Raw genomic sequence first — 18,463 nt, forward strand, 5'->3', positions numbered from 1 at the left:
GCTAAATTGCCCGTAGTGTTAGGTTAGGGGTATGAGTGGGTTGCGCTTCGGCGGGTCGGTGTGGACTTGTTGGGCTGAAGGGCCTGTTTCCACACTGTAAGTAATCTAATCTAATCTAATCTAATATTCTATGGGGTGTCTCCTTTTCACTATAGACATGGGAAACAGTTCCAGCTGTTCTGCAGGTTGAGGGAGAGAAATCCAAATCATACTCAAAAGGAGGGTATGCTGAAAGGGAGGCACATACCGGGCTGGACAAAGCCTCTGTTTGTTGAGGTAAAGGGTTGGGGAGTTCCAGCTGCTGAAAAGGTCTAGAGGGGCAAGATGCTCCAGCACTCAACAGTAAACTTCAGCTGAACAGGGCATTTGCCTGGCTGTTCCCGTCATTACCACCTTCACTATCATTAAATTCAGGGGTTGTTTTGTTCATTCCAAAACCTGTACCAAATTAGCCACACACTGAAATGGACCAGTCAAAGCAAGATAATTAGTCTCTATACGACTGAGTAATGGATCAGAAAATACCAGAGTTCTACCTGTATCTTTACCTCATCATATGTAGGTGTATGTACTTCACTGTCAACTGACCTGTACAGTGCGTACTGGTGCAACTTCGCACTATAGAACATCACACGATAGAAAACCACTTATAGAAAATTGCACTGTCGAAGATCACTATACCTGTGTCAGTAGAAAATTCATGTTATCTAAACCACATCCACAATTCGTCAATCGCGTTATAGCCAACTCGCATTACCAACACAAGCATCATACCAGAATGACCTGTATTTCTAATCTAGATTAGAGTGGTACTGGAAAAGCACAGCAGCTTAGGCAGCATCCCAGGAGCAGGAAAATTGATGTGTCAGGCAAAAGCCCCTCCTCAGGAAGGCATCACCATTCCTAATGAAGGGCTTTTACCTGAAACATCAATTTTCCTGCTCCTCGGATGCTGTCTGACCTGCTGTGATTTTTCAGCACCACTCTAATCTGGACTCTAATCTCCAGCATCTGCAGCACCCCACCTCAGCCTGTATTTCTAATGTGTCCAGAGATGTTATTATACCCCTCTGGAACAGGTAGGACTTGAACCCGGAAATACTAACCATGTAACTCTCAGACAAAGTGCAACTGTTTAGGTAACACATCAGAGGGCTGCTGGAACCAATGTTGTAACCAGCAAAAGTTTGGAAAACATTGTTATACAAATGAAGAATCACTTACCCACAGAGTCTCCTTTCTTTCTTTCAACAGATTTTGTATTTTTAGAAGCAGTAAGCTTTGTCTTGCACCTATATTAAACTCCTGTTCCCAGTAAAAGGGTTTGGCTCTGATCAATCAGAAGGGATCATGTGGTGCAGCAGTAGGATCCCTACTTCCGGGTTCAAATCCCATCTACTCCAGACGTGAGATGATATTTTTCAATGGATTGATTATAAAATAGAAGTAATTAGTCAAGACTGGGACTCTCCACCATTCTAGTCAGACCAGAGGTGAATTGAAGGATCTGCCTGGCTGCTCGAGTTGGAAAATATGCTCCTGGGCCAAGTGTTGCTTGTGATAACAGTATACCTGTGTCGCCGCTCATTCAGCTGACTGGAAACCTGAACAGAAGACTCGCACATACAGGTTTTCTGTGAAATGTCAACGGCATGAGGGTTTTGCCTCCCAGGTTCTCCCTCTTACTTTTCTTGCTGCCAATTATGATTTGCAGTCAAGGAGTCATTTCAGATTGATTGTGGCAATGTTGATTCTGTATTAGAGCAATCCACAACTAACCCAACACTCTCCTGATGTCTTTCTTTCTCTCAAAAATTTAGCTACTTTTCTCCTTAAAAAGATGCAATGATGTGTCTCAAACTTTCCTGCTGCAAATCATTCAATGCTCAAACAAATGTGTAAATTCATCTCAAGCTTGACTTCTCAGCAGCAATTTTATATTAATGATTCTTCTACCTTATTAAGTGACTCCCTACTTATATTAGCATAATTTTAATTACTGTTGTTATTTGTACACTTTAAAGACAGTCACATCACTGAAGTGCATACATTATGTTCTGAAGGAGTTCTGATGGAGGGTCACTGCATCTGAAACATTAACTCTGATTTCTTTCCACTTGACGCTGCCAGACATTGAGATTTTCTAGCAATTTCTAATTTGCTTTCAAATTTCCAGCATCTGCAGTTCTTTTCGTTTTTTGCATAAATTGTGTATTTCATCATTACCTGAACTATGCAGGAGTGACTTAATTAAACAAGAGCGTGGGATTAAATAGATGGCTTTTTCAAAGATGGGCATTTAGCTGTGAAATGTTACAACTGAAGACAATTTATTCTGCGATGTGGTTCTCCCTTAAGTAACGTTTCAAATAAATTTATAAAAGTGAATGCAATAACCCATACCCGAGCACCACTGCCGTGCATGATATCCTCTGGTGTGGGGTAGATCTGGGTTTCCATCTCCACCTTCTGCTGTCGCTCACAAGACACTTTTACACGTAGAATGCGAAAACTGGAGCCTCCTAAATCCAGAGCAACAAAGTCTCCCTTTTCTGTAGTAAATATCAGAAGCAAAAGCTGTGGTTAGAGTGCCTACCAGTTAAAATATCTTAAGAGGAATCTGTTATCAGGAAATCCAGGAGGAACACAGAACAGGAGCAAGCCATTCAATCCCACAAGCCTGTTCTGCCTTTTGAGATCATGGCTGATTATCTACCTTAGTGCCATATATCCCCATATCCTCTGATGTCACTAGTAACTAGATATCTATCAATCTCCCTTGAACTTACTTAATGATAGAACTTGTACAACCCTCTGAAGTAAAAAAACAATTCACTTTGAATGAAAAAGTTCCCCCTCACCTCAGTCCTGAATAGCTTGTCTTTAATTCTAAGGTTGTGTGCCCGGTTCTAAACTCCTCTTACCCAGTGAGGGAAACATAATTTCTGTATCTATTCTGTCCATCCCTTTAAGAACTTTGCAAGTTTCTGTGAGATAATTTTTTATTCTTCTAAACTTGAGAATATAGGCCTACCCTCAAAATTCCCACCACTGGTAAACATACACATTACTCCCTTGCTTGCAACTGTATCCTTCATTAGGCAAGGGAACCAGAACTGCACATGATCTAAATGTTCTACACAATTGAAGAAATATTAAATATGTACTCAAATTCTTGTGATAAGGCTAACATTCATTGCTGCAATTTTAGTGAGTAATGAACAAGGATATCGAGGCCCCTTTGGACAGAAACACTTTCCAATCTTGCATAATTTAAGAAACATTCTGCACCTTCATTTTTCCTACCAAAGTGGATAAATTCACAATTCCCCACATTATACTCCATCTGCCATGCACTTGCCCATTCACTCAGTCTGTCTAAATTGCCTTCCTGCCTCTCTCTATCCCCCTCGCAATCAAATTCCCATGTTTAGTGACATCTGCAAACTTGGCAATCTTGCATTCACTCCAACATCCAAAATACAGATGGTCAACAGTAGGGAGGAAGCACTGATCCTTTTGGTATTTTTCTTGTTACAGCTTTCCATCCTGAAATGACCTACTTATTGCTACTTCCTGTCCATCCTCAATCCTAGTTTATTACGCCCAATCCCATGTGCTTAAGTACGCGGCGTGGGACTTTATCAGAAGCCTTTTCATCTACTTATTGACTTTTCTAGTAACATCCTCAAGAAACTCAGGTTCATTAAACAGGACTTCCCCATCCTACATTCATGTTAACTTTGCCCCCTCGTTCAATTACTAATAATCAAATCCTTTATAATAGATTATCTCTCCCTGTAATTTTCCTAAAAGTAAGACACAAATATCCATGGCAGCAAACCAAAACTGCATCCAAGGTTATAATTTCTGAATTTAACATGCTGAATGTATTAGAAGAAAATACAAAGACTGGTATAAGTTTAGCACTCCCTTTAAATTTTTATTTATCGTATTTTTCTAATCAACAAAGATGTTATCGCACACGTCAGGAGCAGGCGGGACTTGAACCCAGGCCTCCCAGTCCAGGGGTAGGTCTGCTACCACTGTGCTACAGAGGCCAAATAGAGAACACAGGTGGAAAGGGATGTTGTGAGCAGCCACCACTAGCAGAAATATCCGATGGTATGTGGTATTCCACGCAGTCCCCATCCAAGTACTAACCAGGCCTGAACCTGCTTAGCTTCTGAGATCAGATAAGATCAGATGGTTTCAGACTAGAATGGCGATAAGCTGGAACTCTCTTCTACAAAAGAGCAATTCAATCTTGACCAATTGCTAATTTAAATCAAAGATTGATGACATCTATGTCGTCCAAAGATAAAGGAATATAAAGCAAATAATGTGATATGGAACTAGGTCACAGATCAGCTTTGTTCTCATGAAGTGGTAGAATAAGCTTCATGGCTGAATGGTCTAAGTCCATCCCTATGAAACCGAGGTGAATATCTTTAAACGTACAGAATCCTGCATGTTCATAAGATAGCTGCATTTCACAGTAAACTTTAGTGATTCTTTGAATGAAATATTTGTCAGCTTCCAAACCTTGAGAAACTGTAACTCAGGACAAAATTGACAGTCACCTGAACAAATGTGAATCAGAAAAGTGTGGCACTGGAAAAGCACAGCTGGTCAGGCAGCATCCGAGGAGCAGGAGAGTGGATGTTTCGAGCATAAGCTCTTCATCAGGAATGTTGGGGGTACCAAAGGGGGCTGAGAGATAAATGCGAGTGGGGTGTGGCTGGAGGGGGGTGGGGGGGGGGGGGGCGGGGGGGGAGGAGGTAGCCAGGAACGTGATAGGTGGATGAAGGTGGGGGAGATGGTGATAGGTCAGAGTGGAGGGTGGACAAGGATAGGTGGCGAGGGAGATGGACAGGTGGGACATTTGAAGAGGGCAGTGCTGAGTTGGATGGTCGGATCTGGGATAAAGTGGAGGGGAGGGGAGAGGAGAGGAGGAAACTGGTGACATCGACATAATTTGGAGAAAATGAATCGAAGGAAAGCCAGAATAATTTGTATAGAGCAAAACAAGTTTCTAACTTGCTTGTGATTAAGTCAAATGTCAGCAATTTCAAGACCAAATTTTTGCATCTGGTCAGGCAGGTCAGGTAGATGGGAATCATTAGAGAAAGTGCAGAAAAGATTCATGGGAATTGTTCTTGGGATAAGGGGCTTCAGTTCTGTAGACAGAAGAAATTGGTCTGCACTTTTTGGAGAAGGGAAGATTAAGAGGAGATATGATAGAGATATTCAAAATCTTTTATGGACACATGAACCAAAGATTAGAATCCGGAAGAGGGAAAGGGATTGGATAGAAGGTGTACACTGGGGAAGTTATTCCCACTCGCAAATCAAAAAGATTTAAAGCGATGTACAAACAAAAGGGTGAAATGAGAAAAACAAACTTATTCACACAGCAAAAACTTTGGGTATCGAATGCAACGGCTGGAAATGTGGTGGAAGCAGGTTCAACCGAGGCATTCAAGAGTCAGAGATGTACAGCACGGAAACAGACCCTTCGGTCCAACCCATCCATGCCGACCAGATATCCCAACCCAATCTAGTCCCACCTTATTCAGATAGAAACAATGTGCATGAAAAAGGGAAAAGACAGGATACTGGCTTTGGGTATGACTGGGTGAATGGCCTCCTTCTGTGCTGTAATCATTCTGTGACTCATTCAGATGATATGGGCATTTATTACTCATCCCTACTTGCCCTTGAGAAGGTGAGCTCTCTTCTTGAACAGCTACAGTCCACATGCAACAGGTTGAGCCACAATTCCATTAGGGAGGGAATTCCAAGATTTTGGCTCAATGACACTGAAGGAATGGTGATATAGTTTCCAAGTCTGGATAGTGAATGGCTTCGAGGGAAACTTGCAGATGGTAGGTTTCCATATGTCTGCTGCCCTTTCCCATCTAGATGAAAGTGGTTGTGGATTTGAAAGGTGGTGCTATCTAAAGATCTTTGATCAATTACTGCAGTGCATCTTGTAGACTGAGCATCAGTAGTGGAGACAGTGGATGTTTGTGCATACGTGCCAGTCAAATGGGCTGCTTTTTCCTGAATGGTGGTCAAGCTTTTTGAGTGTTGTTGGAGCTGCATCATCCAGGCAAGCGAGGAGTATTCCATCTTACTCCTGACTTGTGCCTTGTAGATAATGAGCAGGCTTTAGGGAGTCAGGAGGGGGAGTTACTCGCCTCAGTATTCCTAATGTCTGCCTTGCTCTTGTAGCCACTGTATTTATTAGATTAGATTAGATTACTTACAGTGTGGAAACAGGCCCTTCGGCCCAACAAGTCCATACCGCCCCGCCGAAGCACAACCCACCCATACCCCTACATCTACCCCTTACCTAACACTACGGGCAATTTAGCATGGCCAATTCACCTGACCTGCACACCTTTGGAGTGTGGGAGGAAAGCGGAGCACCCGGAGGAAACCCACGCAGACATGGGGAGAACGTGCAAACTCCACACAGTCAGTCGCCTGAGGCAGGAATTGAACCCGGGTCTCTGGCACTGTGAGGCAGAAGTGCTAACCACTGTGCCACCATGCCGCCCCTATGTAGGGAGATCAGTTGAGTTTCTGGTCAATGGTAATCTCAAGGTGACAACTGAATGTTAAGGTGGTGGTTACATTCTCGCTCATTGAGAATAGTCATTGTCTGACATTTTTATGTCACTTGTCAGCCCAAGCCTGGATATTGTCCAGATCCTGAATGCATTTGAACATGGACAGCTTCAGTATCTGAGAAGTCACAAATGGTGATGAACATTATACAACTGTTAGCAACCATCCCCAACTTGGCAATCGTGTTATAGTGAATTCGCGTTAACAAAACGCACATTATAGCAGAATGACCGGTATTAAATCACCACAGTCTTTACTGCTCTATTGAGAATAACCCCCACTTCTCAGGTCCCTCCCTGTTACAAAGCTCCAGTTACCATTCTCACAAATATCTTCTGCAAACTTTCCAATCCCAAAAATCAACATAATAGAAAAGAGCAGCATAAATCTCATGCTTAATATCTGTGGGGGTAAAATGATAGTTCCCATAAAAGGGAGCAAGAAAAGAAATGTAGTGAGGTGTGCTATGGTAATGGGAACTCACTCGAATTTATACTAGGGAGTATGTCAAATAAATGCGTTGGAGATCTTTGAAAACTCTTCAAAATTAATTTTGAAGCCTTGCCCAAGAAGATACTGCAAGGAATTAATCTGAAAACATAACTGAATAGATGTACCATATGTACATTTCCATATGTACTTTGTTATCAAAGTATAACCACAAGCGGTACCTGGAACATCAAATTATCAAATGAGCAATATGGCTACAGGAATCAAACTACAGGTCGCTCTCTCCTAAACTGTTGCTTTTCTAAGAGATCACAGATTTTATTGGCTTGCTACCAAATATTGACCTTGTTAATAGCAGGATGGGGAAAAAGAACACTGCAGCAAACAGATCATTACACAAGTCAGCACTCAGAAGAACCAACACTACCCAATTATGTAATTGTGCAAATGGTGAAGGTTCGAGTTATTAATTTGACAGCCACTTCAAGAATCTATGGCAGCAGTAATTGTAATCACATCAGCTTCCAATGAATTAAGGAAAGCAGACAGTGAGCTAATTGTCCTCTCTTCAACTCAAACACTTCCTTTCAAATCTCCTTCACAGGAGTAACAGCATAGTGACTCAGCACTTTGCAAGTATTATTCATTCACACGTAGTTATGTCTAAGCTGTCAGCATTTCACATAAAATAGTAAAATTGAATTATGAAAATCACCCTTCCAAACCCATTTGCAGACAAATAGGCATAATTGATCAATGTGAATTGAAGATCATATATTAAATGAGAACATAATTGAGTCTGAGGGACTTCTTTCAGTGCACTATGCAAACCTGCTCATTTGAAATGTAAACAATTGTTGACTGCATATCTACAAACTAGAAGGCCACCATATTCATGAAAATGTTTTTTTCTAGTTAAACATATACAATGCAAGGACATAAACTACATTTAAAAACATCTTTAGAGTCCAACTAAACCACGAATTATATGTAATTAATCTTGCCAAAGAGTAAACAAAACTGGATGAAGTTTCTATTTAAAAAATTTTTTGAGAAAAGATGTTTTAATATTATAATAAACCAACAACAATACAACTCAAAGAAACAATGCCAACTGAAAAAGATTACACCCATGTGCATATATATATATACACACACACACACAAAATAAAGGAAATAAACAGATAGAAGAAAAATAACAAATAAATAAATTTGAGCCAAAGGTCGTTTCCATGCTGTACATCTCTATGCGGAACAAAAGAGTAGCTCTTGATCTTTGACAGCATTAACAAATATATATTCATTTGTTCGTAATTCTTCCTCTCAGGATATTAGATTTATTAGACAACATCATCATGGCTAAATAAAAGCCCTTATTAGAGTGACAGATATGTCTGTATCTAGGTAATCCAAAAAAGGATGTCATTTCTTACTAAAATCCTCAGTTTTCTGGTGCATTATACTCATGAGAAAGTCTAAAGGGATATGCTCCATGACTAGCTTACGCCAACCTGATAGACCCGGGGAGGTTTAAACACCCTGAACAGCCCTAGGAGAAGAGAAACTGGTTCCATCTCCAATTCAGTCCTCTCCATCACGCATAACACTGCACTCCAATATGTATGAAGCCTATGGCAGGACCACAAGCAATGAGTAAGGGTGCCTGTAGCCATTCTGCATTTGGGACATATTGAAGATAATCCCACTTTGAGTTTTGAGAGAAGATCTGGGGCCAGATGGGCACTATGAATAATCTTCACAGGCATGGGTCCGATTACAGATTGTGAAAATACAGGAAGGATTTCAAACATCCTCCCATGACTCCAAGGAGATCTCAACCCCTAGCTCTCTCTCCCAGACCTCACAAAGTCACCGAGTTTTGTCCGAGGGGCCACTTTCCAAGAGTGTTGACAGAGTGTGTTGTTGGCACTAAGCACCCTCTTCTCCAAATCGGATCTGTAAGGGTCTGTTAAAAGTGTGATTGTTTTTGAATAAAGTCCCGGATCTGTAAAAAAAAACTGCCTGATATAAAAAAAGAGGTTTCTATTGGGTAGTGCGTACTTACGAGTTATTTGATCAAAGGACATCATTGTTTCTCCCTCAAATAAGTCATCAAGCTGCCCACAGTTTAAACCCAGAATCCATTACCCCAGTGGGGTAAAATTCATCATAAATAGATGATCAAAGACATATACCTAAATAAAGAAAACCCCCTTTCGACCATTTGAAGGGAAATTTGGATTCACCATCTGCATCAGGTATTTCCCTAAGACCTCCCACAGGTATGGCTTCTGACTTTGTAAAATTAATCTGGTAGCGTGAAAAGGGACCAAACGAATTGATAGATTGGATCAGGTCAGGTACTGAAACTGCTGGATTTGACAAAAAGATAAGAACATCATCCGCACACAATGTAATCTTACTGTGACTTTAATCCCACTTCTGAGGCAGATGTGTCAGGGTCCCTATCAATGGCCTCCACCAGTGGCTCAACCATCAACGTAAACAACAATGGCGAAAGGGGACAGCCTTGTTAACTCCCCCTAGGAACATTAAAATTACTGGATCGCACACTATTGGAGAGAACCGTGGCCAGAGGATCGCTATAAAGGAGCCTCATCCATTTAATATAAACTTGGCCGAGACCAATCCATTCTAAAGTGTAGAAGCAATATGGCCATTCAACCCAATCAAATGCCTTTCCTGCATTGAAGGAGATCACTAGTCCCTGTACAGATTGTTGTTGACAAGTTTGAATTATATTGAGTAATCTCCTAACAAATTATTGGAAGATCTGTGGCCCTTTATAAAGTCCATCTAGTCCTCTTTGACAATGGAAGGCAGCACAGTTTCCAGCCTTGATGCAAGGGTCTAGGACGGGATTTTGAAATCAACATTTAAAAATGTGATGGGCCTATAAGAAGCACAATCCTCCAGGGTCTTCCCTTTCTTAAGGATAAGAGAGATATTAGCCTCTCTTAAGGATGGTGGAAGGCAGTCATGACTGTACAAGTGGTTGAACATGTTAAGCATCAGCCCTGACATTATGTTTATAAATTCTTTATAAAATTCACGAGGAAGGTCATCAGCACTGAGTGCCTTTCCGCTCTGAAGCTGCTTCACAGCCTCCTGCACTGACAAAGGGGCATTAAGGCAAGGTGTTTGTTCAGGGGTTACCCCTGGAAAATCCAAGTTCTTCAAAAAAAAAAGACTCCACCGTAACTCCTCTATCCTCTCAACACTCAGCTGGATATAACGTGAGGTAAAATTTCCGCAATGTTGCATTAATCTTTTTGGAATCGCAGGTAAGGGTCCCAGTCCTAATTGAGGAAATGACTTGGTGCCGGGGGCGGTGGCGGGGGGGGTCTCTTTCTTGGCACGATATGCTAAATATTTGCCTGGCTTATCACCATGCTCAAACAGCTTTTGTTTTGCAAAATCAAGTTCCCTCTTGGCTGTCTATGAGTGTATGGAATTCATTATGGACCAAAGTGCTGTAATTCTCTGTAGCTTAGTCATTGAGGGTCTATCAAAGTATGCTGTCTCGGCTGCCCTCAACCATGTCTCAAGTAATCCAAAAAACTTCCTTCATTCAAGGAGGAAACATGATTATCTATATTCAAAGCATCCAGCCTACTTTAATGTGTCCAAAAAGTGTTTCTGCTTTCTCTGTTGGGTCAAAGGAGTATGTCAATCCATTGAAAGCAATACGGAGCACCATTGGGTACCATAATTCTTTGTTCAGCCCCATAATTATGAAATCGCACAAGGACAGGGTGAGGGCACTGGTCTAAGCCTAATCTACGCACCGTAACCTGATGAGCTGTCTCAATCTTCACCCGCCTTGCTTCAGCTTCTAAAGTGAAGGAATCGTGGCAGCCAGTTCTCAAAAAACTCACTAACTGCCTTCCGTCCCCTCTGGCATACCAACGATATGAACATTCTTCCTCCTGCCCCTATTCTTGACACTGTCAACTTGTTCAGTTAAAGTAAGTCAGTTAAAGTTTTTCAAGGGCTTGGATTCACCCCTTAGAGGCCTCAAGTTAGCAACTCCTCCCAAGTACTTTACCCTCACACAGGTATGTCTCAATTTATCATATATAGTATCCTAAACTGCTCTTTTCTAAAGAAACTGAATTCATTATTTTCAATTAACTCAACACTATCTTCGTCCGCTGTTTCCTTAAAAGAGTCTGCAGAAGGATTATAGGCAGGTTAAGCGAGTGGGTTTCTTTTCTCCCCATAGACAGACTTGAAATAGTTCTAAAACTTCATTTCCAATTCACCTCATTTCTGTCCCCTAGTTCTACTAATCTGGACAATATGAAACATTACAGATCTCTTTAGAATCATAAAATCAGCAATTATATCACCACTTTATCTCCTCTAGTCCAATGAGATCAAGCCCAATTTCTATCAATGCTATTCATAATCCAATTCCCCAATATCCAGTTTCTTTTGTTTAAAAAACGTCACTATAGTCTCAGAGATGCATAGGGCTGCTCTCTCAAAGAAGCACGCGAAGGGGAGCAGGATTGGAAGTAACCTCAGACAGTGTGGGAATCAAATCCATGCTGTTGGCATCACTACCCAGGCATCAATCCAACTGAGTTAACCCAACCCTTATTTCTTGTCAGGGAATCCGGAGACCAAATAGGGTAACGACTTATAAAATGGCAGCATTTCCTCATTACTTTGGCTTTAAATAAATTAACTGAGATTCCAAAATGTTTCAATTCTGGTGGCATGTCAGTCAGGCTGGGTTCCACCAAGATAACACATAGAGTGAGCATGGAGTTAAAAAGGATATAGAAGTAGAAGACAGCAATGATTGCATTAGCGGAGACCACTAATTAATTAGAATGAACAATTATCATAATTGGGTTGTGTTGAAATAGCTAAGTTACCAGGTGAGTACCATCCTCGGTCAGTATCAGTTCTTAAAGTAGAAATTAGACAAAAAGACACAGATTTCCGGGGCCCAAGGGTTTTATATTCTTGTGGTCTTTACTAAAATAAACGTTACTCATGAGTACGAAAGTTTAATATGGTAGCTTCTACAATGGTGGACACCTCTTCTGTGACACAGCGAGAGGCGAATATGCAAAGCACAGTATCATTCAGTATAAGTGCACAGAAACTGGGAATTTGAGGCTAGTACTTTTCCCAAGGATTTGATTAACCTAATCCTATTCCCCTGGTCATTAATCCTCCTATTCCTGAAGCACGTCTCTGATCTCTTTTTAGAAAATGGATGGATTCTGTTCCAACACCTATGGAAAGAACTCTACACAGATATTGAGGCTCTGACCAGAAAAAGGAGGCGGGATGGCCCAGGTACAGGCAGCTGGGTTCAAGGGAATCCCTGGAGGTATATTGGGGAAACAGGAGTTTACGGAGGGTGAAAAGCCTTGGCTGAGAAGATTAGGGTAAATCCAAAAAGGTACTTTAATATATTAAAAGGATAAAGAATAAATAGAGAATAGGGCCCCTCAAGGACCAAAGAGGGCATGTACGTGTAGAACCGCAGCAGATAGGCAAGGTTCTCAATGAACATTTCTCCTCTATGTTTATCGCGGAGAAAGACATGAAGACTTGGGGACGTTATCTAGATATCTTGGGGGCAGATCAGATCAGTGGTGGTGTTGGATATATTAGAATGTATGAAGGTGGATAAATCTCCTGGTCCTGGCCAGATATATCCGAGAACACTGCAAGAGGCAAGAAAAGAAATTGTGGGGGCCTTGGCTGATATTTTTGCATCATCGTTAGCCATGGGGGAGATCCTGGAAGACTGGACGGTGGTGAATCTTGTTGCATTATTCAAGAAGGGCTGCAAAGAAAAGCCTGGGAACTATAGGCCAGTAAGCTTAACATCTGTGTAGAGTACATTACTTGAGAAAATTCTAAGATACACATGCATTTGGAAAGTCAGGGTTTGTGTAGGTTTGTAGCTCAGGTTGAGGTTTAGGGTGTAGGTTTGCTCGCTGAGCTGTAGGTTTGATATCCAGACGTTTCATTACCTGGCTAGGTAACATCATCAGTGGCGACCTCCAAGTGAAGTGAAGCTATTGTCTCCTGCTTTCTATTTATATCTTTCTCCTGAGTGGGGTTCCTGGGGTTTGTGGTGATGTCATTTCCTGTTCATTTTCTGATGGGTTGATAGATAGATCTAGATACCATCTATCAATCCCTCAGAAAACAAACCCCATCCAGGACAAACATATAAATAAAAAGCAGGAAACAACAGCTTTGCTTCACTTGGAGGTCGCCACTGATGATGTTACCTAGCCAGGTAATGAAACGTCTGGATATCAAACCTACAGCTCAGCAAGCAAAGCTACACCCTAAAGTCAGGGCTTGATTAGGATAGTCAGCTTGGCTTTGTGTGTGGGATATCATGCCTCACAAATTTGTTAGAGTTCTTTGATGAAGCAACCAAGATGATTGATAAGGATAGGTTGGTAAATATAATCTATTTGGATTTCAGTAAGGCCTTTGACACATTTCCACATGGTAGGCTCCTCTGGATGGTTAGATCACATGGAATCCAGGGAAGCTGGCAAACTGGATATAAAATTGGCTTGATGGTAGGAAGCAGAGCATAATAGCGGAAGGATACTTGTCAGACTGGAGGTCTGTGACTAGTGGTGTGCCTCAGAAGTTGGTACAGGGCCCATTGCTGTTGGTTATCTATATCAATGATTTGGATGAGAATGTACTAGGCATGATTGGCAAGTTTGCAGATGACCCTAAAATAGGCAGTATCACGGACAGTGAGGAAGGTTATCAGAAATTGCAGTAGAACCTTGATCAGCTGGGGAAGTGGGCCGAGAAATGGCAAATGGAACTTAATATAGATAGGTGTGAGGTCTTGCATTTTGTAAAGTCAAATTAAAGTCAGAGTTTCATGGTGAATGGTAGGGCCTTAAGGAGCATAGTGGAACAGAGGGATCGTGGAGTTCAGGTTCACAGTTCTCTGAAAGTGGAGTCACAGGTAGTCAGGACAGTGAAGGCAACTTTTGACACACTGTCCTTCATCAGTCAGGGCACTGGGTGTGGAAGTTGGGAAGTTATACTGCAGTTGTACAGGACATTGGTGAAGCTGCACTTGGAATACGGTTTTCAGTTTTGGTCACCTTATTATGGGAAGGACGTTATTCAGCTGGAAAGAGTGCAGAACAAAATTTACAATGTTGTTGTCTGGATTCGATGGTCTGAGGGAGATTCAATAGGGAGAATTTACATAAGCTATGACTTCTTTCTTTAGAGCGTAGGAGAATGAAGGGGATCTTATAGAAGTTTATAAGATCATGAGAGGCATGGATAGGATGAATGCACTCAGTCTTTTTCCCAGGGTTGGGGAATTAAGGACTAGAGGACATCAGTTTAAGGTTAATGGGGAAAGAATAAATGGGAACCTGAGGGGCAACCTTTTTACACAGAGGATGGTACATATATGGAATGAGCGTCAGCTGAAGTGGTTGAGGTGGGTACGTTAACAACATTTAAAAGACATTTGGACAAAGACATGGATAGGAAAGGTTTAGAAGGATATGGGCCAAATGCAGGGAAATGGGGTTAGGGTGGATGGACATTTTGGTTGGCACGGACCAGTTTGGGCCAAACTGCAAGGTGGCACAGTGGTTAGCACTGCTGCCTCACAGCACCAGAGACCCGGGTTCAATTCCCGCCTCAGGCGACTGACTGTGTGGAGTTTGCACGTTCTCCCCGTGTCTGCGTGGGTTTCCTCCGGGTGCTCCAGTTTCCTCCCACAGTCCAAAGATGTGCAGGTCAGGTGAATTGGCTATGCTAAATTGCCCATAGTGTTAGGTTAGGGGTATGGGTGGGTTGCACTTTGGCGGGTCGGTGTGGACTTGTTGGGCCGAAGGGCCTGTTTCCACACTAAGTAATCTAATCTAATCTAATCTAAGTAATCTAATCTAATCTGTGACTCTGACTCTACGACATGACACTTGTAGTTCAGACATTACAAAACCAGTTGATAATAGTTTCATTATCAACAAGCTTTTCAATTCCAGACTTCTTAAATGAATTAAATGAATTCAAATTCTACCAGCTGACAGAAGGGATGCAAATCATTACCCTCTGAATTACTCGTCCAGTGAAACTTACACTATGTCAATGTCTAAACGATCTTTCAAAAATCCTCAGAGACTAGAACATGCATTTAGAATCTTCAACTGTTCAGTCACATTCCAGATTAGCGTTGCTCTCATTGTTTCTTGATCAGTTCCAGGTTTTAAGACAAAGCTCTCTGTATTAGTGTCTTATTGCACATCATACACCAAAACATTTTTAACTTTACAAACTCAACTGTTGTTCAATCTCTGTAGATCTTGTGAACATGCTGTCGCCCTGAAGTCCAAAGTACCCAGGATGTGGGAGTAGGGGGAGATTAGGGTATTGAACTCAATGCCATAATCATATGAATGGTGGAGAAGGCTTGAGGGAGTTACTTCTACTTCGATATTTCTAATATTATTAGACTTTCCATCTTGTATCCAGTACTGGATTAGAAGAAATTCTCTCCAGTTACATATTGGGAAAATGGATATCCTTGTTTTCAGTTCACACTCCGAATTTAGTTCTCTCCCTACTGACTTCATTCCTCTCCCTAACAACTGTCTGAAAAGATGCCAGTCTGTTTACAAACTTGGCATCATCTCTGACATGGTGATAAACTACTGACCACTTTATGCCTTCATTAAAATTGCCTATTTCCACCTTTGTAGCATTTAGGGACTTTATTTCTGCCCCCACTCATCTGCTGAAATTCTCATTCATGCTTTCGTTTCCTTTATACATGACTATTCCAATGATTTCCTGGCCAAACTCCCAAATTCTATACTCCTTAAACGTGAAATCATTCAAGTTCCATTCCTGTCACCATTGAACAACACTGGCACACAATCAAGCAACATCTTAATATTAAATACTTAAAAATTCTGAGATTCCAAAATTCCTCCATGTCCTCACCACCTCCCCCCACTTCCTTTTCTCTGTAATCGCCTCCGGATTCACAATGCGGAGAGGTTTTCATGCTCCATTAATTCTAACTTAATCGCCAGGGACCTGGGTTGGACTCTAGCCTCGGGCAACTGTCTGTGTGGAGTTTGCACATTCTCCCCATTTCCGCATGGGTTTCCTCCGGGTGCTCCAGCTTCCTCCCACAATCTAAAAATGTGCAGGTTAGGTGGATTGGCCATGCTAAATTACCCAGAGTGTTCAGGAATGTTTAGGTTAGGTGCATTAGCAAGGGTAAATAGAGGATAATATAGTAGGGCAACAGGTCCGGGTGGGTTATGTTTCAGAGGGTCAGTATGGACATGTTGGGCCGAAGGGCCTGTTTCCAGACTGTAGGGATTTTTATGATTTATTACTAGTATTAATCACACGATTATACAATTTCATACCTTCCAATGACAGGATCCAGGTTCAGGAGTTTCTTACAAACACCTTGCCTCCACCTTGCTTTCCTCTTTTACGAGGCTTCTTAAAGCCAACATCTTTGACCAAGCATTTGATCATCTGATCTAATATCTCTTCGTGTGGCTTAGTGTTGTACCTTATTTACAATGCTCCTATGACGTCATGGAGGCTGGTACAATTACAACATTTAAGAGGCATTTGGATGGGTATATGAATAGGAAGAGTTTGGAGGGATATGGGCCGGGTGCTGGCAGGTGGGTCTAGATTGGGTTGGGATATCTGGTCGGCATGGATGGGTTGGACTGAAGGGTCTGTTTCCATACTGTATGACTCCATTTTGTCATATTAATATAAATGAAAGTATTTGCTGCTTAAAACAGTAATTCTTCATTTTTGTAAATGTTCTAGTGAATTTTGTGCCCCTATCAATGTTATCATTTCTATAACAGTGTGCCTAATACTATACAGCAACCATCCCCTACTTGAACCACTACCTTTACTTGTGCGGCCACATGGCAAGGTTCCACTTTTCTAAGCTTTCTCGAACCATACTTCCAAAATATATTACTTCACACTTTTCTATACTGCACAACATCATCACCACTCCATGTATCCTGCAAGTGTACAATTTACCATATATCCAATTTGGTGTTATCAGTAAAGTTCTTGATCTAATCAGTACCTAAATCAAGATCACTTATCAGTACATTCTGCACACCATAAAACAGCTACCTTCATGCTAACAACATGTGGCTGTAACATCTGGTGGTTGTTAAATCTATCAGAATCCGTACTAACTTATTTTAGGAAGGAAAAGCACGACAACTGCCCTGATCAAAGATCCTATTGCCATTACATTTGAATATCTTTCAGAAATGTGCATTAAATAAAAGTCGTGGTTGGACCAAAGGGTCTGTTTCTGAGCTGCATGACTCCATGAGGGAGCTCAATACATTAAAACAGTACTGTAACTGCAGGGACAGGTGCAACAAATAGAAAACATCTCCAAGCATCTGACCTCAAGAAAATGTGTCCCGAGGCTGCTCAGGTTAGCTAGCCCGATTAATACAGTCTAAGCACTATCTTGGTAATCAGCTATGGTAATGGCAAGTGGAATCATAGACTTGTAGGGAAGAGGCCCTTCAGCTCATCAAGTCTGCACTGCCATAAATACACTAAATCTATACTAGTCCCAATTTCCACTGCTAGACCAACAGCCTTGAATATAATGACAAGTGCTTATCCAAGTACCTTTAAAGATCTCACTTATTCCCCAAGCAGCGCATTTCAGATACCTGCCACCCCTCTAAATCTCCTGCCCTTCACCTTAAAACTATGCCCTTTTGACAGAAGGGAATAACTGTTTTCTATTCACCTCGTCCACGCCCCTCAACCGTATATACTATCAGGTTCCTGTTTAATTTTTTCTGCTCCAAACAACACAACCTCTCTCCACAGCCGAGATACTTTACCCCAGGCACCCTTCCAGTGCAATCACATCTTTCAGACAGTGCAGTAACCAGAAATGCACATAGTACTCCAGCTGTGGCCTTATCAAATACTTAATAGCTCTAACATAACCTCCCTGCTCTTGTACGCTATGCCATGACTGATAAAGGCAAATGTCCTCTGTGCATAACTACCCTGTTCACCTGTCCTTCGGGGACTGACATACAAGCACCCCAAGATCCTCTAAGCTTGTCGTGTACTGCCATTCATTAAGTCTTGTTCATTCTTCCAAAGTGCAAAACCGCTCATTTCCTCTGCGACACTGTTCTATTTGCTATTGATTTGTCCATCTATATCCTCCTGTAACCTAAGATCTTCTCCCTTATGTCAATCACCCAGCTGATCTTTGTCATCTGCAAACTTTTCATCCGCTCACATTCTCATCTACATCATTTATGAATATCACAAAAAAGGT

General features: G+C 41.6%; 1 protein-coding gene across 1 annotated transcript in view; it reads right to left on the bottom strand.

The window, feature by feature from the left end:
* The window catches only part of hk1 (hexokinase 1), a 117,503-nt gene that overhangs the window by 71,776 nt on the left and 27,264 nt on the right, over positions 1 to 18,463 (bottom strand). Inside the window, exon 3 of the mRNA XM_072558015.1 lies at positions 2,404 to 2,552. Coding sequence (XP_072414116.1) covers positions 2,404 to 2,552 — 149 coding nt within the window. The remainder of the gene's footprint in view (positions 1 to 2,403; positions 2,553 to 18,463) is intronic.

This window comes from Chiloscyllium punctatum, chromosome 38, assembly GCF_047496795.1.
Source record: "Chiloscyllium punctatum isolate Juve2018m chromosome 38, sChiPun1.3, whole genome shotgun sequence".
Taxonomy (NCBI): domain Eukaryota; kingdom Metazoa; phylum Chordata; class Chondrichthyes; order Orectolobiformes; family Hemiscylliidae; genus Chiloscyllium; species Chiloscyllium punctatum.